At 44.0% G+C, this 27463-nt stretch overlaps 1 protein-coding gene across 1 annotated transcript; it reads left to right on the forward strand.

Annotated features, from left to right (window-relative positions):
* The first annotated feature begins 4971 nt into the window (after nt 1–4971).
* Nucleotides 4972–7006, forward strand: TMSB4X (thymosin beta 4 X-linked). The gene is made up of 3 exons (XM_054581054.1): nt 4972–5043; nt 6057–6170; nt 6573–7006. Exons 2-3 carry the CDS (start codon nt 6071–6073, stop codon nt 6605–6607), a joined length of 135 nt encoding a protein of 44 aa, XP_054437029.1. The 5' UTR covers nt 4972–5043; nt 6057–6070; the 3' UTR covers nt 6608–7006.
* Nucleotides 7007–27463: the final 20457 nt, after the last annotated feature.

Raw genomic sequence — 27463 nt, forward strand, 5'->3', positions numbered from 1 at the left:
CTGCTGGGAAAAATATTAAAGCAGTGAAAAGCTGTGTGAAAGTAGCAATGTTTTAGATAAAGAATCCCCTTTGTTGAGAGTGCATTGGGCTATGTCAGAGGAGGCAAAAAGAGCAGATTGAATTTCTGTAGTGAGATCATTTGAAAATTGGAGCAGGCAGATTTTTAATTTGATGATCTATAACTACAATAGCTATGTTTAAAAGTTTTTTTAAAAAAAATATTTTATTTATTGATTTCCAGACAGAAGAGGAGGGAGGGAGAAAGAGAGGGAGAAGAAACATCCATGTGTGGTTGCCTCTCGCACGCCCCCTACTGGGGACCTGGCCCGCAAGCCAGGCATGTGCCTTAGACAGGGAATGGAACCCGCCACCCTTTGATTCGCAGGCCGGCACTCAGTCCACTGAGCCACACCAGCCAGGGCTATGTTTAAAAGTTTTAATGATGGAAAAATTGGATGGTTTCTAGAACAAAGTCTAAAGGTCTTAACTTAGGATTCCAGATAAGTAGTGTTAAAATGGGGCAGCTTCTGAGCCAGCCAGTGTGAGGTCAAAGGCTGTCTCTGGCTTTCACTGTGTGGTTTTGCCCAATATCTTTCATGGTTCCTGGACTCCCACATCTGCTGTAGAGAAAAGAAACAGTGCCTCCCTCATAGGAGTATGTCAGGATTTAGGGAAGCCCCCCTGATAAATAGTCAGCATTCAAAAAATGTTTACTGCTATTAATGCCATTATTATAGTCATGATTGGTGGTGGTATTATTATTATTCTACGGTCCGGCCCCTGCCTGCCTCTCAACCTTACTTTCTGTCCCTTTCATTCTCTGCAAGCCCCAGGCAAACTAAGCTACTGCACATACTTGAAGCGTCTCTGCCTTCTCTCACTGTTGCCCTTGCTGTGCATAGGCTCAGCCACCACTTGGAGGGGATGTTGGAACGGCAAATAGAAGCCTCAGAAGGGAACTGGGTTGAATGAGAGCCCTTTGAAAGTTCCTTTTGGCTCTAAGATTCCATCATATCTACAAAGCAGACAGGGCATTTAGCAGCACAACATTCGACATTCTCTAGAGTGATCTCGGACTCTGCTTTCCTGTCGCCCCCTGTTCACGTTTAGCCCGCTGGCTGAGGGAAACTTTTCTGTCAGCCTCAGCCCAGTGTGTAGCCGTCACAGGTGGGAATCCTGGAGAAGGCATTTCAGCTGAATGTAAGGCAGAGGTGGGCTGCAATACAAAGACATACACACAACTGGTAGATAGACCTGGGCCTTTGACCTCCAACAACATGCTTACATTCCTGAGCTGCTTCTTCAGCAGTAAAGTGAGGATTTAGTCCCCACTGAACAGGGGGAGAAGTGAATTAGGTGTCGTATACAGATTGTCCAACCAAATAGCCTTTCCCTCCCTGTCCTTTCTTCTCCCTGTTGTTAAGGGGAGACTCAGCCTGTGTCTTTAAGGGGATTTAGATAAACACACGGAGACTGTGGGGCCACAGGGGAAAGTGGGTTGCAGGCAGGTGGGGGCAGATGGTAAGAGGCCTTGAAATGCAGACAAAGGGACCTGGGCTTGAGAAAGCAAAGAGTTAGGGGCCTTGCTGTTGTCACTATTCCTCTGTTCCTCCCCTTCTTCCTTCTCCTCTTCTTCCGGCCAGTGGTCTGCACAAAATGTAATAGGTTCAAAATAATAGGGGTAATATTCGTGAACTCAGACTTCGGTGATTGTTACCCCTGGACTGGAAATGGCTACAAATCAGTCCCGGGTGCACACTGGAAAGCAAAATAAAATACGCCGTGCCTTGGCCCCGCTTCCTGGTTCCACCGGACACAGGCTTAAAGGCGGGCCACCCTCCCATACAGCTCACTAGGCACATTTTTCACAGGGTGCCAGGGCCCACGAGAGGGGGGGAGGCAGCGCAGGTGTGGGCTGGGCTCTTTGCTCATCTCTCCTCGGAGAGCCCTGGCACCCCGAAGTTCTTTGGAGTCTCTAAACCCATCTCTTCTATTGGATTTGAAAGCCTCCACCCCATGGTGGGTGTCTGGCACGAGCTAACCACTTATAAATGGTAGCTTCCATGAAGCAGGAATTGTCCCTGACTTCTGAAACATTAGTACCGAAAGGATTTAATGATCTGGAGAGGAAAACAAGGCGGCTAGGGCCACAGGTTCAGAATTGGGCAAAGCTGATCTCAAGCAACTTCCTCATTTAAACAAATCAGTTAAATATAATACCTTAACTGTTTAGTAAGCAACTTCTGTACTATCTACCAGGCTCTGTGGGAAACAAAGGCGCCTGCCTCACTCTTCCTGGCGATTCTCAGGCACAGCCTCCCTCGGGGTGGGGGGGCACTGAGGGGAAGACTTTTATGTAGCAGCTCCTTCGCATAAATAACGGAGAGTAGCTACCGGTCAAGTTATCACAACAATAGTTCTCTAAGCACTGGTCTCCCCATCTGTAAACCTCTCCCCGTGGATTGGCATAGGCCGGAAAGGCCAAAACAACTGTAAAGCACTACTACAATACCTGACTCTTTGAAGGCATCCATCAATGGGAATTTTTGTTTTGTTTTGTATTTTTAGAGAGAGAAGGGAAGGGAGGGAGAGAGAGAGGGAGAGAACTGATCGGTTGCCTTTCACACATGCCCTGACCCGGGACTAAACCTGCAACCCAGGCGTGTGCCCCGGCCAGGAATCAAATCGGTGACCCTTCGCTTCGCGAGATGACACCCAACCAAGTGAGCCACACCAGGCAGAGCAGGAGTCATCTTTTATTTGCTGAAAAGCTAGCAAAATACCTCATTTTTACTAGTAGTTTATGAGAATGCTAATACAAAAACATCTTAAATTTTTCCTTAATGCCTAACACTAAAATATTTTTATTATTTTTCTCAACCTTTAATCCTGATAATAATACAAATCGTTTATTGTCATGCCCAGTCCTAAGCACTTAGTTCTCAAAAAAACACCTGTGAGGCGCTGAAATTACCCCATTTTACAAATGAGAAACATCAGGAGCAGCAAAATTAATGAACACGGCCAGGGTCACAGAACTCTTAAGAATCTTCTTTCAGTTTGCATTTCTTTCCCTAGGCCTCATTGTCTCCTTTTCATTCTCATTAGGATCGTGGTAAGTTGGTGAGACAAACCCAGTAGAGAACGCCACCTTCCCTTGCCCTTCCTCTGTCTACCCACCTGCCCCCTTCCTATCAGTAGCCCAACAAAGTGGAAGGCTGCTTGTTAGCAAACTAGAAAAAGTCTCCAGGCGTTCGCACATTTCCACGCCTTCAGCTCCTTTGGAGACAGTGCTTCGGCAAGGCCTAAGCCTTTCTAAGGCAAAAAAGCTTTGAGGAGGAGAAGCAACAAGCTGGTGGTGGTCCCTTTGTAACGGGAGAGGTGGGGAGGGAAGAAGTGATTCTTGACAGCCGCGGAGAGAAGGGGAATGGAGTAGGTTCGCCGAGCCTACAGAGATAGGGTCGGCATGCCGCAGCTGACCTGAGATCTTTTCTGAGTTTTCACAACGAAGTGAGCTCTCTTCAGGCAAGCCAACTAGGGGAGAGTGAGGGGTCTTGTATCTTGTGTCTGCACGGGAAGGTCCGAAGCAGAATGGCGGCCATCCACCAGAGCATGAAGTGGGGAACCAGACAGTCGAGTCTGCCCCTCCTTTGTCCCCCAGTAAGAAGGAAGTCAAGTGGATAAAGAAATGGGGAAGTCCGAGATGCCCACTGGCTCCGAAGGGGCTATAAACAGTTAACTCTAATCCCCCCCTCAGACAAAGCATCCGCTAGAAGCAAGATTAGCAAGGGGTTTGTGGAAACATTCCCTCAGGGTGCGGAAAGAGGGAAGAAGTATTGTTCGTACTATTTTGCATCTCAAAACATTCTCAAGGAGGCCCTTCTCAACCTGCAGGCCTTTTCCCTTCCCTTTGCTATTTGCTGGCGCAGGGCGTGGCATTTGTAACCAGTTTCAGCGGCAAGGGGGTCATTGATACGGAGTCAGGTGCCATTTTGAAAATTGCTTCTCGCTACCTAAATTTTCCCTATTTCCGGATGTGACTTACAAGCGCACTTCGTAAACGTCTTGTGCTGAAAAAGCCTCCTTTCAAAATACAGTTAGATTTTTAAATTTCATCGTCGCATTTTAGAAATAAAGGGATTGCTTGTACTTGGCATTCAACGCAGGCCTCCTTAGCAATCACTTTCCTAGTCGAGGAAAATAAGAAACAGGAAAGTAAAAGAACTTCCTCGCTGTTAAGCTGTAAGTCAATAGCAGAGCTTGAACTTGACTTATTTTTCTAAGGGGGAGGCGTTGAACTTTATAGACTCCAGGTAAATAAACCTCAAGCCAGCAAATATTCCAGTTATTTCATTTGGGTGCTCACAAAATTACAGCGATGAAAAAAAAGCATGTTACGGTGCATTAAAAAACAAAATCACTTTAGGGTGACTTATCTCCCACCCAACTCAGGAAGAAGACCAAGGACGAGACAAAGAGGGCCGAGGGGGGCGAAGGCTCTGCGCTGGCCTGAGCGCTGAGTCACACGAATCGCAGCCCTGCAGTGGGCGAGGCCCTCCTGCGAGGTTACGCCGCACCCTAGCTTGGAGATGGCTACGTCAGACAAAGCCAGATTTGCAGTAGAGGAATGCCTGTCCCCCTAGGTACCACTCAGGCCCCTAGCTATCCTGCTCCGGTCCCCAAGAGCAGGTTTGCGAGGCTCTTGCAAAAATCCATTCTGATAAAACAGACATAAAAGGGGAAAGGACATTATGGAGGACGTGTGGGAGACTGGGGTTTGGCTTGTCCTATTTTTTTGCACCTCTGTTGCGGTCAGGGTGCATTGGTGGACGCGGGCGGGCACCCCACACTCCAGGTAGCAACCCCCACCCCCCACCCCAGGACACCGCCTGAGCCCCGGCGCGAAGGAGTTAAGCGGCCTGGCGGTGACATCACCTCATTTACATAGCGGCGCGCATATAGCTGCGCCCGCCGCCCCCGAACAGCATTCGGCGGCGGTCACTGAGCGGATCGGACTTCTCTCCTTTGTGCGCCTGTCTCCGGTGAGCCCTGGGGCCCCAGCGCTAGGCTAGGGTCGGCTTCCCTCCCACCCGGCGCCTGCATCCCTGTAGGGGGCTTCTTGAAGCCGACCGCAACGGGTCCTCCCGGCCGGGGCTGCCTTGGGGAGCTGGGGAATACCGAATCCTTGCAGGCGCTGGTAAGGGGGTCGGGAGCGGGGCGATTTAAAATTAAGAAAAGAAGCCCTGAAACGAGGAAGGAAAAACTACCTGGTGTTTGGCTGAGCGGCTTTCAGCGAACGGTTTTCCCTTCCCGCCCCCCGGCAGCATTCTCCATTGCCTCCTGGGCGGCGATAAAGCAGGAACAGAGACATTCTTTGTTCCAATTCACACCCATCCTAGCCCCGAGGTCCAAGAATTGCATTCCTCCTCTAGCCTCGGGTGGCTTCAGGGCTAATACTGTGAAATGGCGGGGCGGGGGGGACCCTTCTTGCCCGAGACGGCGTGCAGGGGCTGCCGAATCGGCCCTGGGTGCAGCTGCCGGTGATTTAGGGGGCGGTGGGCAGCTTTGTGCGGCCGGCTGCATGGTGGCGCGCCGGGGAGGGAGCGGGGAGGGCGGTGGTCGGAGGCGCCGCCTTTGTGACAAAGGCAAGCAGCACAGGCCGCACATCTGCAGGCAGAGAGCACTCGTAGGAAACGGAAACGCTTTCATGTGCAGCCTCAGCCTCACTGTAAGAATTTTTACCCCCTTTTCTCCCCCATAATCCCGCTGTTCCCTCCTCCTAGCCAGATTTTGATGTTGAAACGTTGCGGTTACCGCAGCGCTCAGTCGGCCGCCTAATACGAGAGCCATTTTAGCAGTCAAGTCCCCACATTTCGAGATATTGAAATGGGATGGGGGCGCTTTTTTTGTAGAAAGAAGGGGTTTTAGCTGTGAATGACTGCGGCGGGAGGTAAGGTTTCAACATGGGTATGCGAGGGTCAAAGCGCACAAAGCCTGGAGAAACGAGACCGAGTGGCTCAGCCCTCACACTCCCTCCTTGGCTTTGCATCTGCAGCTTCCTCAGCAACCATGTCTGATAAACCCGATATGGCCGAGATTGAGAAATTCGATAAGTCGAAATTGAAGAAGACAGAAACGCAAGAGAAAAATCCACTGCCTTCCAAAGAAAGTAAGCTCAAGCGCCCCCCTCCCCCAAAGAAAAGGCTGGGCGGGAGTGGCGGGTGGGTCGGACAGCGGATGGGAGGGGCCGGGAGGAGAATGGGGGGAGGGCGGGGGAAGAGCCCGCAGTTCCTGATGAGTGTGGCCTGGGAAGGTTAATTAAAAATGGCTTTGCAGCCAACAAACACAGGCTTTAATGATGCCATGACTAATATTCTACCTAAATATGCACATGCTTTTGTCTGGTATTTGTTCCTAGTTAATAACCAACCTTCACGGTGAAATGCCTATTGATTGCAGAATTTTTACAGTTCGGAAAGATGTTTTAAACAAAAAGTACTGTAATCTTAAGACGACGCCACACCGACTCCGCATAACCGATTCCCTCCATCTTTTTTCTTTCTCACCGCAGCGATTGAACAGGAGAAGCAAGCAGGCGAATCGTAATGAGGCCCGCACCGCCAATATGCACTGTACATTCCACAAGCATTGCCTTCTTATTTTACTTCTTTTAGCTGTTTAACTTTGTAAGATGCAAAGAGGTTGGATCAGTTTAAATGACTGTGCTGCCCCTTTTCACATCAGAACTACTGACAATGAAGGCCGCACCTGCCTCTCCCATCTGCCTCTCTGGCTGGCAGGGAAGGAAAACAACTTGCATGTTGGTGAAGGAAGAAGCTGGGTGGGACAACAGTGAAATCTAGAGTAAAATCCAAGCTGGTCCAGGGTGTCCTGCAGGCTGTAAAATGCAATTTAATCAGAGTGCCATTTTTTTTTTGTTAAAATGATTTTAATTATTGGAATGCACAATTTTTTTAATATGCAAATAAAAAGTTTTAAAACCTGGCTGGTGTGACTGTCGTGTCTGGAAAGAGCCACTTATTCTCAAATGAACCTTTGGAAAAGGGCCCGACTTGTGGTCGCACTGGGGAGTGATCAATGCAAAACATCTGGTAAAAGTGGGTTTCACCCAGGTATGTGAAATACCTGGTCTGTGCTAGGTAATTGGGAGGTCACTTCCTTAGGTTAGTCGAGTTCCTAGCATGAGTAGTACGAAGACACTGACAAACACGCGTTTGCCATTTTACAAGCCCACGGAATTGTTCGAGACCATCATTCACAGCACAGTAGTTTAGGTGTCAAATTGAACTTGGCTATTTAGCCAACTGCCAACATTGTAATAGCATTTAAGGAAAGGTAACATTTTTAATGGCTACTTTATGAAGGAATTCCATGCTTTTCTTAATGACTCGTTCTAATTATAATTTAATATTTATAGTGACTTTCACAAAGTCAGTGCATTTATGATTAACGGATAGAAATTAAAAACTAAATCCTCTTAATTTGAGCACTAGCATTTCGTTGGCTCTTCTCCAGGGTTTGCCTTTCTGGAGTCATTACTTCATTCACTTTGAAGTACCTACTTAACTGGTGGCTTTGGGTAGAAGCCAAGCTGTTGGGGACATTTAATGTGCAGAAAGGAGGCAAGAGGGGATCAGCTTTATTAAAGGGAAACATTGAACAGTTTACCAAATACCAGCAAAGCTAAGGTTCACAGAGCAAGTACCCAGGCAGTTAAACTTGACCCCCAAAACTGACAAAACACCCTCTTGGAAAGAGAGATGGGGAGGAGGGATTATTAAACCAGTCGATTTCATTTCCTTTGCTCAACATTATTTTGAGAAATGCCCAGGAAACCATTTACCTGTGGTTTAGACAGTCAACTGCACAGGCAGCTGGACGCCTCAGCATTGCACGGGAAGGGACGTGTACCTGGGCCACAAAACCTGAAGTGCCACAGCCTGCTCATCGCGTGGGGGAAAGAGGAGCTGTGAGCACAAAGGGCTGGGAGCCGACCCTCCCGGCGAGCTTTTTTCTCCTGCAAGGAAGGGTGTGGGCGGAATGAAAATGCCCAAGGCACAAGTCTAAACCGGGCCCTATAGGTTTCTCCTGTGTGCATTTTTCAAATCATGCAAAGATGGAATAGGATTTTAAATCAACACAACTCCAGCATTCCTCAGTTTTTAAAAAAAATGAGCGTTAGGGGGAAAAGGATGATTCATGAAATCAAGTGATGGAAGAGAAGACCTTCCTCTCCTGGGAGGTTAAAGCTTAAAACACAGAGCAAAAAAAAAAAAGGGGGAATGAAAAATCTGGTAATAATTGAATTTTGGCTGCTTGGTACGTGTGGGATGGGCGAATTCAGAAGCTTCTGCACATACCGCGCTGAACCGCACATGGGAATGGCGCGGGGAGAAGCTACTTTTTTTTTTTTTCTTGATGGGGGAAGAGAATTCTTTTTCCTTCCCAGGAGAGAATCTTCCCAGAAGCACTGGGGGTATTTATGAGTCAGTCTGGGAATTTACCCTGCTGTTTAGGAGATAGAACTTGGAGAGGACGATCTCTTTCGCAGACATGAAGGGGACCTGAGGTTCGCCATTAGAATGGGGGGTCGGGCCTAATGAAGGAACCCCTGCGCCCCTACATCTTTGACTCCCCTCCACCCTCAGGAGGAAACAGGCCAGGGGAGCTTAAGAGCCAAAGGCCATACGGTCCTGTTTGGGACTTCTGCAAACTTTGAACTGATCAGACCGAATAAAGCAAAATAGAGGAAGTAAAAGGAGGCACACCGAAGGCTCTTGGGGCGGATGCATTCATTTTTACATCTCACAGGTTCCTCAACCACCGCAGCCACGGTTTCAGCCCTCTGAAGGGTGGAATTTTAAATCCATTCTCCCCAAAGGACAACACAGCTCTTGGGCTACGTGTGCAAGGATTTGATCGTATGGGGTGGAGATTGAGTGTGTAGGGGCGATGGGGGATGCAGAGCCCTAACAAACTTGGAACCTCTTCCCCGTCCGGGGCCTCTTCAGGCCCCGGCAATCAGGGATCCGCCCCACACCCTGGGACTTCGATATTGTCTCCTGTAAACGCATCAGCAAGATCTGTTTACTTTCATAAGCAAGCATCTAACTCCACGAGACACAAAAATGAAATAATTTTCTGTTGTTTCCTAATGTATGGGGCCATTTTTTGCTTACTAGAAATAACAGTGAGTTTTGGAACCGACATTATGACAAAAAAAAAAAACCCAACAACAACAAACAAACCCAAAAAACAAAACAAAAATCCTCTTCAGCCTTTCTTAGTTTAAGAAGTAAATTGAAAACATCATTTCACAACGTCGAAAGCACTTAAAGCTTGATTTACCCTAGTAACACCCTCACTAGCCTAGCAAGAGAATAAAAAACATATCCCATCCTGTACCCTCAGTCTCTCACTTTTGAAAGTGGCTTACACTGCAATCTAAGAGAATTAAACATACCAACTTGAAGTTCAACTGTATTTTATTTGCATGTAATGGGAAGAGGCTAAATTACAAATTTAAGACACAGATGTGCAATGAAGTAAGCAAAGGAGAAAATATGTTTGTAAGACCTATATTTATGACCTGGTTTATTTTCCTTTTCTCTCTCTAGTCACATTGCGGTGCTATGGCCATCCCTATTCTTGGCTCCTGAGACTTTTGTGGGCATGGTCTGTGCATTCCACATTCATATTCATATATTCTCTTATGTCCAATGGTGTCTCACCTAGTGATGGACACATATTGGGACTTCAATGTACACTTTCCCCCTCTTAATTGGTGGAGACTTCATTTAACATGCTTGTTTTGGGGTACCATTGACTACGTGAACATCGTGCAAGATAGCACAGTTTTAAGTACGTGTATTTTTACAAGCATTTAAAGAGTTTTGAATGCTAATTTGCCACTGTCCTTGGTTGTGCTTATTTTGAATCAATGCTTACAGACAACTGCACATTATTGAGCCCGAGCACGAGTCTTTAGGTTACTCCAAATATTTATTGACTGCCCAGTACATGCCTGGTATTTTATTTGCCACAGAGATACAGTCATAAATAAGAAGACATAGTCCCTGCCCTCATGTGTCTTCCCTTGGTTCAAAATGTCTTTTTCATCTGAATCTGAGTGGAAAATGCTAACAAAAAATCATTCTTTTCCATTTCTAGGGTGAACGCTGAACCTAAGGGCTTCGAAGTTTTAAGTGGGTGTTAAGATCTATTCTTTGCATCATTGTGGACTTCTTCCCAAATGTATCTATAACAATCACATTAAAACTCCTCCAAAAGTTCTAGTGAAATTTGATGGAAACCAAATGATTCTTTGCACCACAATCAAGTATTTTAACAGTATAGAAAGATTGGGCCTGATAAGTCTTGCCTTTTAGCTTTTGATAACCCATTATGAGGCGTGCCCAAGATTTAGGAATGGACCGAATGGGCATTATTTTTAGATCTACCTTTTTCGAGGATTTTATGATGTAGATGCTGAATTTCCAGAGAAACGCTTCTTATTGCTAAATTTTTACCCTTCCCCCTTCAGCCGTCTTTCTCCAGTTCGACTGTAAGATTGTTAGGGGCAGAAAGGGTCCTTAGGTTTTGAAATTCTCTCAGAGAATGTAGCAAAATGGCGATCGCACAAGGATATCTGTAAGCATAGCACCTCACCGACTGACAGCTGGGCCACATTTGTTTGGTAGGATTCCACAGCCTTGAGCTTCAACAGAGAGGGACAAGTTATGTTCACGATCTATTCAAAGCTGTTGGAACTATTCCTGTCACATTATTGTCAAACCACAGGAAATTATGCCTTTCCTCATTACCACACTGGGCTCTGTCAGTGGCCGATACCCTTTGGCTACACAGATACTTTGTGACAGCGTTTTCCCAATCCAGAAACACAACTATTTCATCAGATTAAATATATATTTTACTACCGGGTGCCATCCAGTTATTTCAACCTGAAGTAATGGCTTACGTGGAGGGTGTAAAGAATCATTTTTTTTATTTACTCAACAAACCTTTATTGAGCACCTCCTAAGTGCCCAGCTCTTTCCCATGTGCTGGGAGTAGGAAGATGAATCGGCCTGGGCCTGATGGGAAAGGCAGGCGGGTGTGAGTGACCGGTTATAGGCAGCAGGAGCCAATGAGCCATAAATCTGTTCCTTTACCCAACAACTACTCACTGAGTTCTACACTGGGCTGGAAGAGAACGTGAACACAGATCGTGAAGGGCCCCTATGCCTGGCTAAGGGATTTGAAAATTACCTTTAGGCCACTAGGAAATATCAGAAGTAAAATCGTTTAGCTCCCGTGCGACAGCTTCTAGGCTCTCCCTGTTCAGAATGTAGCTATAAGGAAGGAAGGGCAAAGAAGAAGCTGTTCGTACTTGTCATTGAAAAAGCAGATTATCAGTGTTACATTAACCTAGTATGAGACGGTAATTAATCATACTTTTATTGGTATTGCCTAGTGTGCATTTCAGTAAGACAGGCTATAACACCTCCGTATTAGAAACACTTCTCATGTTCATTCGCTACCAGTTTTTATAATGGTGTGGACAGCGGGTTCAAATATTTGAAATAGTTAAAATTACAATTTTTGGTGGGATCTCTGAGGTTTACAGTGTCTTATACTAGGGTTTGCACATTAAAAGCTGATGGTCTATCCTGTATTTTTTCCTGAGACGGCTGTAACAACAAAGATTCATTCTCTCACACTTCCTGAGGCCAGAAGTCCAACATCAAAGTGTGGGTGGTTACCAGTGGGGGAGGTAGAAGAGGGTAAAGACGGGGACAAAAGGCGATGGAAGGAGAATTGGTGGCGAACACACAATACCATATACAGACGATGTGTTGTAGAATTGTGCACCTGAAACCTACAAAATTTTATTAACCAATGTCGCCCCAATAAATTCAACAGAAAACTTTTTTAAATAAATAAAAATAAAAAGTCCCCCTCCCCTCCTCCCCCCAAAAAAGGTATTGGCACGCCACGTTCCCTCTGAAGACACCAGGGGAGGATCCTTTCTCCCTCTCCCAGCTTCCGGTGGCACCGGCAGTTCCTTGGCTTGTGGCTTCATAATTCCAATGTCCTTCTTTGTCTTCATGTGCCCCCCCCCCCCGTGTCCCCTACCCTTCTTTCTCTTTGAAGGATCGCAGTCATTGGCTTTAGGGCCCACCTGGGCGATCCAGGATGCTCTCATCTCATGATCCTTAACTACATCTGCGAAAACTTTTCCAAATAAGTTAACATTCACAAGGTCCAGGGTTTTTGACATGGATAGAGCTTTCTTTGGGCCATGATTCAACCTACTAGGAATGGTGACCAATAGGTCTTCTGGGGGAGGCATTGCTCCGTGATGGTTGAAGGGGTGAACCGGTAATCCATCCTGCAGGCAGGATATTTTACTGAACAACTTGGTTTGTGGGAGAAGAGAAGGTGATTGCGGTTTGTTTGTTTGTTTTACTAATCAGAAAGTTACTCCATGATATAAAGATTAATATGGAACTGTGAGTAAGTGGAGACAAAGGGGCATGGAATGAAAGGAACATCAAAGGGTTGGGATTGGTCATATGTTTACTGTGATTACAGAGAAGAATAGCACGGGTGGCCATGGAAGAAAAGAACCGTGCTGGTATAGTAATTTGAAATGCCCTCAAGGCGAGCGAAAAATACCATCTGGGAATATAAGTATATATACTATTATAAGTAGTTAGAGAGGCCTGTCCTGAAAATTAAAAAGTGAATAAAGTAAAAAAATATATAAACTGGATTATTTGAAGAAAGGATTATAGTATGCAACCCTGAACTTGGCATTTCAAAAATCATTGTTAACTTGAGCTGGGAAGATGAGTTCATATAGCCAAACATAAGCTCTCAAAGCCATACATATATGCCCACGGCGTTCCTCAGTTCTAATAACTTTCCCTGAAAGAGCCCCACCTTATAACAGAGATGCATGAATATACATATGTACCAAGAACAAGCATAGTGGCAACTAAGGTTTTGAACCTTCATCCAATCAGGGCTGCTTTTCTGAAATAGGTCATGAAGTTTCCCAGCAGAGAGATGAATACCAAAGCATAAAGCTATTTAGGCGTTCCACCCGAATTTCAAAGCATGAATTCCTCACATGAGAAAGAGGTGAGGTTAATTGAATCTAACTCAGACATTAAGCACCATCAGCCCCAAGAAAGGCTATTCCACACTTTTGACCGTATTTCTTTGAGACAGCTACGATTTATTTTCTCTCTCCTCCTCTCTTGGAAGCCGACACCTATGTATGTTGACATCTATGTATGCTCAGAATTTCTGTGGCATTTGGCTTGACAGAGGCCAGTCGTGATGGGCTCCTGAGCTGCCCTTCGTACACAGGTGATTCTCATCAGGACCTTATTACGGTCCTTATTATGAGGGTAGTTGTGGCATTAGGTCATGGGGCCAGGTGAGCAAAACCGTGAGGGGCCTGGGCTTCGCTAAGGGAGGCAGGCTAAGGGAGAAGGCTCCGCACCAGACAACGGGCTGCCGCTCTAACCTTTCCTCCCCTACCCCAGAGCCGCCGCGCTGCAGCCACACCCTAGAGCCACCGCGCTGGGGCCCCACCCTACAGCAGGGTTTTCAGTCTGCGGGCTGTGTCCCCTTACAGTTTCAGGAAATCAATTCAGTTGATTCTTGCCAGGATTAAAAACAAAAATTAAAAAAGAAAAAACTGAGCAAGCTAAGACAAATCCCTGAAGAGAACCAGAACAGGAACGACCAGACTCACCTGCACGGTCAGGGTAAGTACTGTTTCACCAAACCCCTGCTTCAGTTACTTAGGTGGGAGCGTGTATGTGTGTTTACTGGCCTGGGATGTAAACTGTTTTTCTCAGTGTGAGTCAGAGTCACATTTATCAAGACATCCATTCCCCACCTCTTGCCTGCTCATGACCTCATTTCCTTTCTTTTCTTAGCCTGGTTTCCACTCTTAACCCCTTCACATTGACCCTAAGCCTCCTCCCCCATGCCCTGCTGAGGTCATCTTGCACATCCCAGGCCGGAGTCCACTCCGAGACCTTATGTTTCCCATTTCTTCATCCAGGCTCCCGGGTGCTAACAGGCGGAATGACACACTTCCATGCTGTCACCACGAAACTTGTCACCTGTTCTTGGTCAGCAACCTAGTAGCTGTGCAACCTTGCACATACTTCATACCTTCTGTAAGCTTGACTTTTCTCATTCGCCAAGTAGGAGGAGGGAATGGTTCTAACACGTGGACTTGTGAGGGTTGAAGGGATATGTGCACCTGGAACATTCTACGTGCTCCATAGATGGTCGTTTTTATAATGACATTTCCATACATAACCACAGTACAGTGATCAAATTCAGGAAACTTAACATGGGTATAATACTCCTATTATCTAATATAAATTCCACATTAAAATTCAGCCAGTAACATTCATGTCTTCGGCTTCAGCTCTGTTCCTCCTCACGGGGATCCACTCCAGGATCACACATTGCATTTAGTTGCCCTGTCTCTTTCATTTGAAACAGACCCCTCCACTGTCCTTTGACTTGCAAGACATCCATATCTTTGGAGGGTATAGACCAACTGCTTTGCAGAATTTCTCTCAGTTCGGGTTTGCCTGATGGTTTTTCATGATTAGAATCAGATCATTTCTGATAGGAATACCCTGGAAGGGATGGGCGTCCTCCTCGGGGCCTCGCATAGGAAGGGGCCCATCACATCAGTTTGTCCCATTCATCAATGACGATTTTGATCTCGTTTCTATGGTTGTCACCAGGTGTGTGTGCTATAAAACTATCGCCTTCCCCTTTGTAATTAATAAGTAACCTGTGGGGAGAGGGGTTGAGATTCAAGCCTCCTGTGCCTCGTCACACTTTTACCAAGTAGTTTTGGCATTTATTGATGATTCTTGCCCGAATCAGTTATTTCTATGATGTCAGCAAAAAGGTGACTTTCTGCCCTGACTGGTGTGGCTCTGTGGGTTGGGCATCATCCCATAAACGAGAAGGTTGCCAGTTTGATTCCTGGTCAGGGCGCATGCCTGGGCTGCCCACCAGGTCCCTGGGTGGGGACATGTGAGAGGCAACTGATGAATTGATGTTTCTCCCCCTCCCTTTTCCTCCCTGTCTAAAAATAAATAAAATCTTCAAATAAAAAAAAAGCGAATTTCTAACTCCATCATTTCTTCTACTGTAACTTATTTATGTGTATTCCAACTTATACGTATAAACCAATGAATGCAATTTCACAATTTATATGCTAACAGTATTAAAAATAAAAGCATCATATAGATGTAGGCCCATGGGCTTGATCTGCTAGCCTAGAGTCACCCTTATGGCGAGGCCATGCTATAAGAAATATTTTCAGAGGCCCTTTCAAGATGTGGCTGATAGAGTCCCGTGCAGTCATTTCCTCTTTGAGAATCAGCTTAAGGCTTGTCTGCAGCAACAAACACTGTCACATGTGATGGCTGTGATTTTCAACAATAACACAGATGCATATGTGTAAATCGCACTCACATTCAGTTCAAGCCGGAACTTTAACATTAGTTTTGATCAAATATTATTCATGGTGTGACAGAGAAATGGCTTGTTATTTCTGCGCGGCTACAACAGGGGCTTGAAGTGTGGAGCGAGGGCAGGCGCAGAGCCCCTCCAGGTCCCTAGCGGACAAAGGATGTTTGCAGCGTAAAGGACAGCTGGACAGAGCTGGGCTAACAGGGCGAGGCCTTCAGCACCTTCAGCACCTTCAGCACCTTCAGCCACTTCTGTAACTACAAAACGGGAGGAAGGCTTCCGCCCTTTCTCTGACAACCACGAAGTGGCTTCAGAATTGCGAGTTTGATTGCAGCCAGGTGCCTGCGTTTCAGCCAGACTTGAACAAATATCACCTGCTCCGCTGGTCAAACACACCTTCCAAGCGCCTGCACGAGAGGAATAAAAGGTAGAGCTTCAAGGATGTCTGGCTCTCTTGCATTTTCTACGTGGAAAAAATGTCTTTATCCAAATACTGCTGTTTGCTTATAATCACTGTACCCTGTGCTATCTGAGGCTTGAGGCGAGTGCTAGGCAGCTGCATGCCCCAGCGATGACTCATCCCCAGGGTCATTTTAAAGACACCCTGGCTTCGTATTTGTGTGGAAACCAGGGAAAAGTCTAATTTCAATGGGGGTATATCCTCAAAGGAGGCAGTCTCTAGTATGGTTGCAGTTGACCTTTTAAAAGTTTTTGTTTAATTTTTAAAATTTTATTTATTGATTTTTTTTTTTTTTAACAGAGAGAGACGTGGAGAGGGAGATTTGTTTTTCCACTTATTTATGCATTCATTGGTTGATTCTTGTTATGTGCCCTGACTGAATTGCACCTGGCTGGGTACCTCAGCTGGTTAGAGTCATCCCGATATGCCAAGATTGGAGGTAAAAGGGGTTTTAATTATTAAATTTTTGGAACACACACTACATTTATATGCTTCAAATATTAAAATCATAGAAGAAGTATTTTCCCACTCAGCTCGTTTCCCTTGCTCCGTTTGGGTGACGCTTTTTATTAGTTGCATGTTTGCCTCCACTATATATGCATGAGCACGTATATTTATCTTCCTTCTTGTTACCCAACTGGTATTTAAGTCCCCTTTCTAATAAAGTATCCCTAAACTTCTTTTTTAGTTATCTTTTTTTAATTGAATGTATTGGGGTGACATCAGTTAATAAAAGTATACAGGTTTCAAGCGTACAACTCAATGAAACATCATCTGCACGCTGCATTGTGCACTCACCACCCAAAGTCAAGCCTTTCCGTCACCATCTAGCCCTCCTTTGCCCTGTTCCACGTCCCCGCTCCTTTCGCTTTGGTCATCACCATACTGTTGTCTGTCTGGTTTTTTTCCTTAATCCCTTCACCTTTTTCATCCAGCCTCCTAACCACCTTCCCCTCTGATACCTGTCAGGGTGTTTTATGTATCATGCCTCTGTTTCTATTCTGTTTGTTAGTTTATTTTGTTCATTAGGTTCTACATATAAGCAAGCTCCTATGGTATTTGTCTTTCTCTGACTTATTTTGTAGTGGGGGGGGGCGGGTAGCTGATCGATGTTTCTCTCTCGCATTGATGTTTCTTTCTCTTCTTCTCACTCTAAAAAAATCAATAAACATATCCTCGGGTAAGAGTTAAAAAATAGAAAAAGAAACAGAACTTTGCCACCTACCCCAGGAACCCTGCTGGGCCTCATCCTAAAATCAACACACCCAAATAGCCCTGACTGGTGTGGCTTGGTGGGTTGGGTGTCATCCCACAAACTGAGGGGTTGCTGGTTCGATTCCCAGTCGGGGCACATGCCTGGGTTGCAGGCCAGGTCTCCAGTTGGGGGTGTGTGAAAGGCAACCAATCGATGTTTTTCTTATGCATCACTTTTTTTCTCTCTCTCTCTCTCCCTCCCTTGCCCTCTCTGTAAGGCTAGATAAATAAAATCTTAAAAAGAAAGATTGAGACCTCAAAATCATTAAGCATAACAACCATTGATTAGTAGACTAATAACCAGGTAAAAGCCTGTCTCTAGGTAAGTTGACCTGTAGAACCATCGCCCTGGGTGGGGAGTTGGACCCTCCCGCTGAGCGGACATTACGTCTCTTGGCAGGTGATAACCAATTATATCAGCAGGTAGGCACTTTACATGGCCTGGCTCTTTTTTCTTCTCCTTTTCATCTTCTTTATTTCTTTTTGCCTTGGCTCTTATTCATTTCATTTTCTAGCTCAAGTTCATTCTTAATCAGACAGTGAAATGTCTGCCTTTACTTAGATGGCTAGGTAAAATTTTCCTGAAAGAACATAGTGTCTGGCAATAATTGACTTTCATTAAATGTTCCCTCCAGGACAGGGAAATTGTGCTCCCCCTAACCTCATACAGACGCTTGAGGGAGGCTGGATTTCGTCCCTCGCTTCCAAAGAACGGAGTATAAATGGGGAAGGGGAAACCGGTAACGTTATGGAGGAGAAAACTGGCAGGCGCACCGGAGCTGTTATGCAGATACCCGGTAACCTCCAACGTGTTGTGATGAGAAGGGTACTTTTCCTCTTCTCAAAAAAGATAAAGAAATAAAAATAATGGAGGTCTAATGAGAGAAATGTCAGGCAAACCCAAATGGAGGGACATTCTATAAAACTCCTGAGTGGCACTTCTGAACGTTGTCAGGGTCATGACAAATTACAGGAAGGTGAAGAAGCTGTCACAGCCCAGAGCAGACTAAGCAGACATGATGACTACATGCAATGTGGTGTCCTAGATTGAATTTGGGGACAGAAAGAGGACATTTAATGGAAAAAATGGGTGGAATTGGAATGAAGTCTTGAGTTTAGTTAATAGTAAAATACCGTTGTTACTTTCTCAGTTGTGACAAAAGTACCTTGCTGATGTAAGATGCTAACAACAGAGGAAAATGGGGGAGTGATAGATGGGAACTTTGTCCTATTTTTGCAAATTTCTATAAATAAAAAATTATTCCAATACCAATTTTACTTAAAGAAATTAAACCAAGAAAGCCAAAGACAACATCTTTTAATTAGATACCATGTATTCAACATAGATTTGTTTTAATAATTCAATATTTCTCATTTCCGATGATTGTACATACCAACTGTTAACATAATAAAGACTTGTCTTCTATTTATACTAATATGTAGCAGACTGTTTAGTGTATAAAGCAGTTAAAATCAAGACTATCAATTTGACGTGGATTTGTTAATTCTGTTGCAGTAAATAAAATCTTAAAAAAAAAAAAATTCTGTTGATCCCACAGCCGTAGTCTCAGGCCTAGCTTTGTCTAGAGAGATCTTGTGCAAACGTAGGCTGTTTGAACCAAGGAGGGTTAATACTCGCTGTGGTTCTCCCTGCCCTCCCCGCAGAAAGTAACTGAAAGCACGTTTCCTCAAAGGTGAGCCAGCCGGCAGTGCTATCTTTCCATATGAAGACCTGCTTGCTCATAATTAAAACTTTCATTTGACTATTAAAATTAAAGAACAGCTATAAATTAAGGTAACAATATTAAAACCTCTGGGGGTGAGTCTAAAGATCCTCTCTGTAATTAGAGAGCTCCAAACCTTAAGGAACATGAATTCTTTTGAGCATCAAGGTCTCATTTTGTACGGAAGCTGGTATTTTGTAAATCACAGTTCTTCCAGGGCTGAGGACACATTTTGGTTCTTGCCTAGAGTGATTGCCTGAAATATTTTGCCCTTTATGAACTAAACTACAAGTTAGAAGGCTGATTTCTTATCCTGATTGGACATGTGAGAATGTGGGTGGTCTTGGTCATGACCTTTCTCGATGAGAGTTGCCATAGCTTTATAGTTAGATGTTGGGTTATTAACCTTACTTGACTCTTTTTAGTTCAAAAAGCTTGGAGGTTTTATTGTAATAAACCTCCTAATGCAAGCTCTCCTTAAAAACTGAAGGCGTTAATGAAATAGGTGGTGGGTTTGTTTTTTAATTGTTTGGTTATTCTTTGTACTTGTCTATGTTTTCTGTGTGTGTGTGTGTGTGTGTAGTCATATAAATAAACTATGTTTGAAAGCACAGTAAGGACATGCACTTATAGATTTTTCGTTAAGATTTACTGAATTAAACTAAGGTATTGTGCTCAGGTGGGCCTTAATTCTTCCCTTCAATGAGAATTTTGCCAGGACAATCTAAAACTTGGACTTGGCCTCCAGTCAACGCCCTGCCTGTCATTTTTCCATTTGCCAGTCTTAATATTTGTACTTTTCTCTTTATAGATCTTACTCCTCAGTTTTTATCTCTCCTTTTTCCATTGGATTAAAACAAACAATGAGCTTTAAAAAGAACATTCCTAATGGTAGATATCTCCAGAGAGCTTATATTTACTTCACACTGAAGTCTTGCCAGACCGCCCAAGTGGATACCCCTGATTTTTCATTACCCATCAACATGTTACACTGTACTGGATATAATGGAATAGAAATGGTGTAGCCAAGCAAATCCCTCACAGCCCAACTGGACAACACAAAACCAAGAGAACAGTTTTCTATGTAGTTCTAGAGAAATAACTTATACTTTTCCTCCCTCCCTCCCCTTCCTCCCTTCCCTCCTCCCTTCCTCCCTTCCTCCCTCCCTCCCTCCCTCCCTCCCTCCTTCCCTCCTTCCCTCCTTCCCTCCCTCCCTCCCTCCCTCCCTCCCTCCCTCCCTCCCTCCCTCCCTCCCTTCCTTCCTTCCTTCCTTCCTTCCTTCCTTCCTTCCTTCCTTCCTTCCTTCCTTCCTTCCTTCCTAGGTTTGTAAAAGGCAAAATTACAGGTACAGTAATTTGGAGCCTAAGAATTTGGACTCTGGAAAATGAGATTGCCACTTGTCATGTTTCCCATTGGCTAAAAAGATGCCTTTCCTAAGAATCTGCAAATATTATAATCCAGTCTTTTATGTCTTTTAAAGTTATATTGTTTGTTTTATAATATAAGGTCAACATGATGCTCTAGTCGGCTGTACCTTAATCTAACACTGTATATTTTGTGTTCAAAGCGATGAATGAGGATATGGAAAAATTAGACATTTGAGTTTACCCCTGATTATCTTAAGTTGACAGAGATCTGGGTATGGCTGGGTCACTTCTGGTTTGATTATCTTGGCTGATTGCCACCAATCACATCTAAGGATTCTGCCATCACATGGCCAGTTTTTCGTACATACTGATATGTGTATGTCAAATAATATAAAGGATTCTATGGTAATTTTAACCTACGGGCTGGGGTCTTCAGTTGTAAAAACTTCAAGGTGCATCCCAGATCACTGAGTTTATTGTATAGAATGAAATGCACATGTGCAATCAGTTCCATTTGCAGAAGTAAAATCAGTCCCCTTCCTTGAAGATCTGGCATGACCACTATAAAGACATGTTTGCCAATTTAATACACATCTATATACTTACGACTCTTTTCTCATCCATAAATTTTTCATTTCAAAAAAGAGAAGACTCTTTTACAATGATTAATTTATTAACTCTGATGATATCTCTCTACAAATGGGAGTCAGCACAGTCTGGCCAGAGGGCCAAGCATCACCCGCTACCTGTTTTCTCAGCCTGAGAACTAAGAATGGTATTTATATTTGTAAATGAAAAACAAATCAAAGGAAGAATACTATTTCTCGGCATGTAAAAAATATATGAAATTCAAATTTCAGTGTTCGTAAATAATGCTCGACACGATCGTTCATTGTGGCTTGTCTCTGGCTCCTTTCAAGTTCGATGCCAGGGTTGGGGAGCTATGACAGAGACTATATGGCCTGCAGAACAGAAAATATTTACTATGCAGCGCATTTCAGAAAAAGGTTGCTTTTTCAAACAAAGTTTGCTTTGTATAGACAAAGCTATTTTCGGAAAGAGAACTGAGGCACAGCATGAAACGTGTGGACAGACTCATAAAAATGACCAAAATAAACTGGCGGGGAATGTAAACCAAACTTCTCATGTGATGTAATTTCTAGTGAAGCATTTGCATCAGCAGGGAAAAGAAAAACTGCAGATTAAAGTGAAAAATAAAAGTCCAAACTGTGTATAGTGGGAAAGTTGAAGAATAGAGCACAAGATTGAAGGCATTTTTAATCTATTGCCCAAATGTGCCCTTTCTGGACCGGCGGGCTTGCTTTCCTATATATACAGCCCTGGACAATCACTAACCCTTGCTGACTGAGTCATGAGTGAGGGACACCCAAGCTTTGATTCTGGCCCGAGTAGGCGGCAGTAAGGGTGACCTTTGAATGTCTAGGATCTCCAAGCAAACCTACTTTGGGGGTCCCATGAAAAGGCTGAGTATCTAGCCTTCCATTAACGCCTCCTAGACATGCTATGTCAGGAGGCGTTAATGGAACGTTTTGGTCAGGTTCTCCAAAAGCCTGATTCTCTCTTTTATTTTGGACATATTTTAGTCCATTTGGGAGGGGGTAACTAGGACCAGAGTTTCAATACTTATAATTTCTGCGGCAGGGAGGGCAACTGTCAGTGGTAGAGGAGGGACAGGCATCAGAACAACGGCTGTCCTTTGTAATTTCCGGTGTGTGTGTGTATCTAATGTATTTGGGGATAATCTCTAGGTATAGTAGTTCAGATAATATAATTTATGAGTAGATAATACATTTTAAATATATTTGTGTGCTCAAGTTTTTTTTGATAGTTTTCTTTGTGTTATCAAACACTTTGCACATTTGCTGGCTTAATGTTCTATTGAAGCATAACAAGTTATCACAAACTTAGTGGCTTAAGGGAGCCCATTTATTATCTTACAGGTGTCATACATTAGGAGCCTGGAACGGCTTAGGTAGATCCTGGGCTCAGGGTTTCCCAAGGCTGCAATCAAGGTGTTCAGGCTGGGGCTGCTTCCTCATCTGAAAGCTCGGTCCCCATCCAAACTGCAGTGGTTTTTGGCAGAATTCTTTTCCTTGAAGCTGTGTAGCGCATGGTGGCTCGCCTCTGCAAGAGTCTCTATGACTCAGGGAAGTCCTAAGCCCTCTTTTAAAGGATGCCCAGCTGATTAAGTTAGGCCCACCCAGGATAACCACGCTTTTGATTTCTTAAAGTCAACTGATACGGGACCTTAGTTACTTTTGCAAAATCCCTCCTACCTTATATTATGATGTTACGTAATCAAGAGAGTGACATCATCACCTTTGTCGTGTAATATAACCTAATTGTGACATTACACCAGGGGGCTGAGACCATAGGTACCATCTTAGACTTTTCATGTCATTCTATGGGCTAGAGAAGCATGGCTGCAAGAGGCAGAGGGAGCCAACATAGGAGCTTAGATCTCCCACTTACCAGCTGTGTGACCTCAGAAATAAGTTAACTTCTCCATGCCTCAGTGCTTCCAACTACAATCTGGAGATCATTCTAGCATCATTTTAGATTTCTAGCACCTACCACTTTGGGATGGTGCCAGAATTAAATGAGATTATACTTATGAAGGGTCTAGCAGAGTGACTGGTAAACAGCAAGTAATGAAGTGTCAGTTTCATTTGATGTTCCTTTTCAGCCCTGGCTGGTGTGGCTCAGTGGGCTCATTCGATTCCCAGTCAGGGCACATGCCCAGGTTCTGGGCCAGGTCTCTGGTTGGGTGCGTGCAAGAGGCAACCACACACTGATGTTTCTCTCCCTCTCTCTCTCCTTTCACCTCTCTCTAAAAAACAAATAAATAAGATCTTTAAAAAAAAAACCAAACTGACTCCATTAATCTAAAAAAGAAGATATTCCTTTTCATACATACAGACATTTTATTTATGTAAAAAGAAAATAATATTGGACATCACCAGAATATGCCTCATCGGACCTCCCAGAAAGCAAGACAAGGCAAGGGAAATTAGGAATGTCCATTAATCTTGGTTTATAATAGAAAGAGTTTAGTCTGGTGGCGCTTAAGAACAATCTAGTTCAGTAAATGGTGCTTTAATACAAAGTAAGATACTGTATGTGGAAGGGCCTATGCCCAATAAATACTTGTTGAATTTAAATCTGGACAGAAATACATGCTTAATAATTGTTAGTAGATTAATGGATGCGATTATCTTTGTCTCAAAGTCAAATTACTTGCTTAACGAAATTGTTTCTTTGCCTTTCCTGTCACCCCCAGAGCTATTTGAACATGAAGAACATTTAATTTGCCAGATGGCTCCTCCTCCTTCCCAGATCTGAGGTAAATTCTGTTAATATGAAACCAATAGAGAAAGTCAAAGTGTAAAAACATTTGTCAAAGATCTTGATAAAGTACGTGTAGAAATTAAGAAATACAAATATCAAGCCCGGGGTCTACAGTTTCTGTGTTAAGAAATCATTCTTATCTACCTCCTAGTCTCAAGTTCAAAGCCTGTATGTACTAAGCTCTTCCTCTGTGAAGGGAAGGAGGAAAAGAACGAAAACAAAACCCCCAAAACAAGAAAGCTCCCCAAAACACAGCACTCTAAATTTGCTCATGCCCTTGGAAATAAGAAGAAACCGTTTCCCCTGATAACAGACTTCCTGATACGCTGAAAATGCACAACCCCAGTGACCTCGTGCTCACAACAATGGGCGAACAGAAATGCACACAGTGCAGCCTTTTGTCTTCTCCTTATATTGTCATTTTGTTCCCCAGCATGGCTTGGGGCCTGGTGACAGGGAGAGGGGCTGCTTGCTGCTGAGGAGCCCTCTCCAGGGTGACTGTGTGGCTGTGGGTGGCTCTGGGGAGACTTTGAAAGGAAAATTCCTGGGAGCAGGGGCTTGTAGCTGCAGTAACTTGGCCATCCCGATGAGGCGGTGGCTTTGGGCTCCCAGAGTTCCTGTCGGAGTGAATCAGAGAGCCACCGATTCTGAGGTTTTATGGACAAGGAGAATGTGGGGGAGGGGAGGAGAGAGGGAGAGAATAAGTATATATGAGCTAGAACAGCAACATTCTGAATTTCATTGTCAAGTATTGGCAAACTCTCCTAAGTGGCAGATTCAGATATTGCTGAATTCCTCATAAAACAGGAGGTTTTTTGAAGGGCAGTAGGAACAAACCAACTATAGCACTGGTAAATAATTTTTTTACCTTACTTCAGAATCTCTGCATATAATCCTTGTATTGTTTTAATCATTAAATAATTGGAGAAAAACAGGGTAGTGGAGACAACTGTCCAAAAGTTTCCAGATATCAGATGCTTGACGTGGTGGAAATATATAGGCACACATTGTACATAGGCTTTACATGGACTCGTTATCCACACTTTTCATTTATTGGTTTATTTCTATGTACTGCCTTGGAGGAGGTGGGGTGGGTGAGCCACAAGGAGACGTTATTCACTCAGCACACACTTATGAAGCGGCTCTGCTGGGCGTAAGATATTGTGAAAACACACAAATGAATCACAAAGGAACTGTGGCCTTAAGAGTTTTGCGGTCCTCTCTCAGGGATTATGACTGGTCATAAGCGTTGTTTGGAGCTGTAGTGACACCCATCCCCCTCCCTCATCTTCCGGAAAAAGCAGTTGAAAACATTGAACGGGTCACCTAATTCTAAACAAGAACAAGACTGAGATTGAATTGACTGGTCATTCACCCAATGTGGTTAACTCAACTTCCAGTTTACGAACACTCAAGCCAAAGGCTTCCAGGAGTATGTCAGCTCTTTGACCTATTTTAATCTTTTTTCATGTCTTCTGGAGGAAAAACCCAACCAGTCCAACTGCTGTCAGGAAGCCAAAACTGCAATGGGCACTAGCTGACTCTCAGGGCAGCGCTCGCCCTGAACCAAATGTTTTTCACCTACACACTTCCTCCAGGGCGCTCTGCTTGGTCCCCTGTCCACAGCTGTATTCCGCCCGGACTCCGCAGCCTAACTCATCTCGCTTTCTTTTTCATCGTCAGTGGTAAAGTAGGATAAAATACCTTCATTATATTATCTGAGGCTCAGCATTAAGATTTCTTTTTAGAAACGAGGCAGCCCTTGCACTTATCAAAAGGAGAGAGGTGGTGGATGTGACTGGGGTTCATGCCAATGGATATTGCAAATTACACTAAGAAAATCTGAGAGCAAATATGTTGTGTTACTAGATTCGATTACTACTGTTCGATTACAACTCCTTTGTGAGTGCCTTTTCTTTTCCTCCTCAACATTTGTGGCATTTTTCTTAAAGTACCAACCAACCTAATATAGATATTATTTGTACCACCTGCAGAATTATTGCTAAGAAGAACACTCCATGTGGGCGCTGATGCAGTTTTACTCTTTTGTTTCTGAACCGTTGGAGCCATTTAGGCAGCTGGCCCATGGGTGGAACGGCTCCTTAGAGCACCTTTGAATACCTCACACAGGGAGGTGCACCTTAACGAAAGCTGTGCCAGCTTTTTGGCTATGAGCATGCCTAGGATATTAAGTCAAAGCTCCACATTAATGAAATGTTTGTTCCCATGAAAGGTATAATAAACTGTGCCTCTCTACACCATTTCAAGGTGCGTCATGTGGCAGGGTCTCTCTTGACAAAGGCTGCCAGGAACTGAGTCTCTGTCTCCAGCGACAGCATTTTCGAATTGTTCTTTTCTGCTCAATAAAGATTAAAAAGGAAGTGAACCCTCTTGTGCCCTTCTGCACCACTGTTTTTCAAGACAGAGCAGAAATGCCCGCCCATGCATTTTTCTGAGGGCTTGCTAAGAAAGGGTTGCAAACAGCAAGCAAGTGTGTCTGTTTTGCTGCCTGTTATTTGGCTAGGAAATGAAAACAAAAAGACGACATTGAATTTGGTGTTGGAAACTGCAGTGCCGTTGTTTCTGTGCTGACTAGCTCGCCCAGCCCGCAATATTTGAGGAGCATGAACCCGTCCCCTGAGCCAACTCAGCCATTTCTCAAGAATGGAAGGACTGGGGCTGGGCGGTAGTGTTTCCTCTTCCGACCTTTACAGCAGCAAGCTGGGCAGAAACACATGCAAATAAAAAACCAAGAACCCCAGAGGGCAACCAAATCACTTCCAGACATACAGATAATGAACTTCAAGTCTTCAGCTCAAATATCGCTGACTTAAACCCATTTGTTCTAGCTTTTTAATAGAATATGAGGTTAAATACACAAACTTCCATGATTAGAATTCTCTCTGTAGTAATACTGCCATGTGATTTTTCTTTTTTTAAGGCAACGTAGAATGATTGTAAAAAATCCAGCATTTATATCTCAGTAAAGCTGAGGGGGGAAATCTAGCCATGAATGAAAAAAACATAAACGCTTTTGGATTTCCTTTCCCTGATTTTGAAGGGTTTTTATAAAATTATTTTTTATTTTTTCCTTTTCCTTTATTAAGCAATCTTAAAGATTTAAAAATGTAAGCCAGGTGTGAGCTCTGCGAGAGAAGGAAGCTGTACTTCCTTTCCCTTTGTGTCTCAGACAAGCAGGAATGGTAGTGGTAGCATTTGCCAAATCCGAGAATCTCCAGCCCCCTTACCCTTTTCTAATTCTTCTCTTTAGGACAATAGATTTAAATCACAACTTCCTGGGTCAGTAGTATTGCTTGTACTACTGGGGTCACATGAAAAAGAAGTTCAGTCCATCATACATCTCTAAAATCTTCCTTTTCCCCTTTATCCCATGCATCAGGAGATTTATTGAGAAAATCTGCCTTCAGCTATTGTGGGGGCTTGGCAGCCTTACCTCTCTCTCAGTTCCTGTTAATCATTTGCATTTCTATGGCCTATTATAGCTGAACGTTTCAAAGAACCTCAGAAAATGTGAGGATTAATTTAATTAAACTATACTCCTCTGTCCCTGGGATGTATATGACTATATTTTGCTCATTTCAGAACTGGAAGATGAAGGCTCAAAAGTTGCAAAGGTATTTCTCTTTCAGGATTCTGCATATGTATGTGGTATGTGAATAAATCATTCAATACAGTAAAAAGAAATTCAGATTTTTTTTTTCCTTTGGGTTGGAAACAAAA

The sequence above is a fragment of the Pteronotus mesoamericanus genome, unplaced genomic scaffold (genome assembly GCF_021234165.1).
Source record: "Pteronotus mesoamericanus isolate MK-2021 breed Mesoamerican mustached bat unplaced genomic scaffold, CSHL_Meso_final contig_65, whole genome shotgun sequence".
Taxonomy (NCBI): domain Eukaryota; kingdom Metazoa; phylum Chordata; class Mammalia; order Chiroptera; family Mormoopidae; genus Pteronotus; species Pteronotus mesoamericanus.

Coding starts and splice junctions, on each gene's coding strand:
- TMSB4X (XM_054581054.1), top strand. CDS start 6,071: ATGTCTGATAAACCCGATATGGCCGAGATTGAGAAATTCGATAAGTCG. Junction 6,171..6,572: donor TCCACTGCCTTCCAAAGAAA/GTAAGCTCAAGC, acceptor TTCTCACCGCAG/CGATTGAACAGGAGAAGCAA.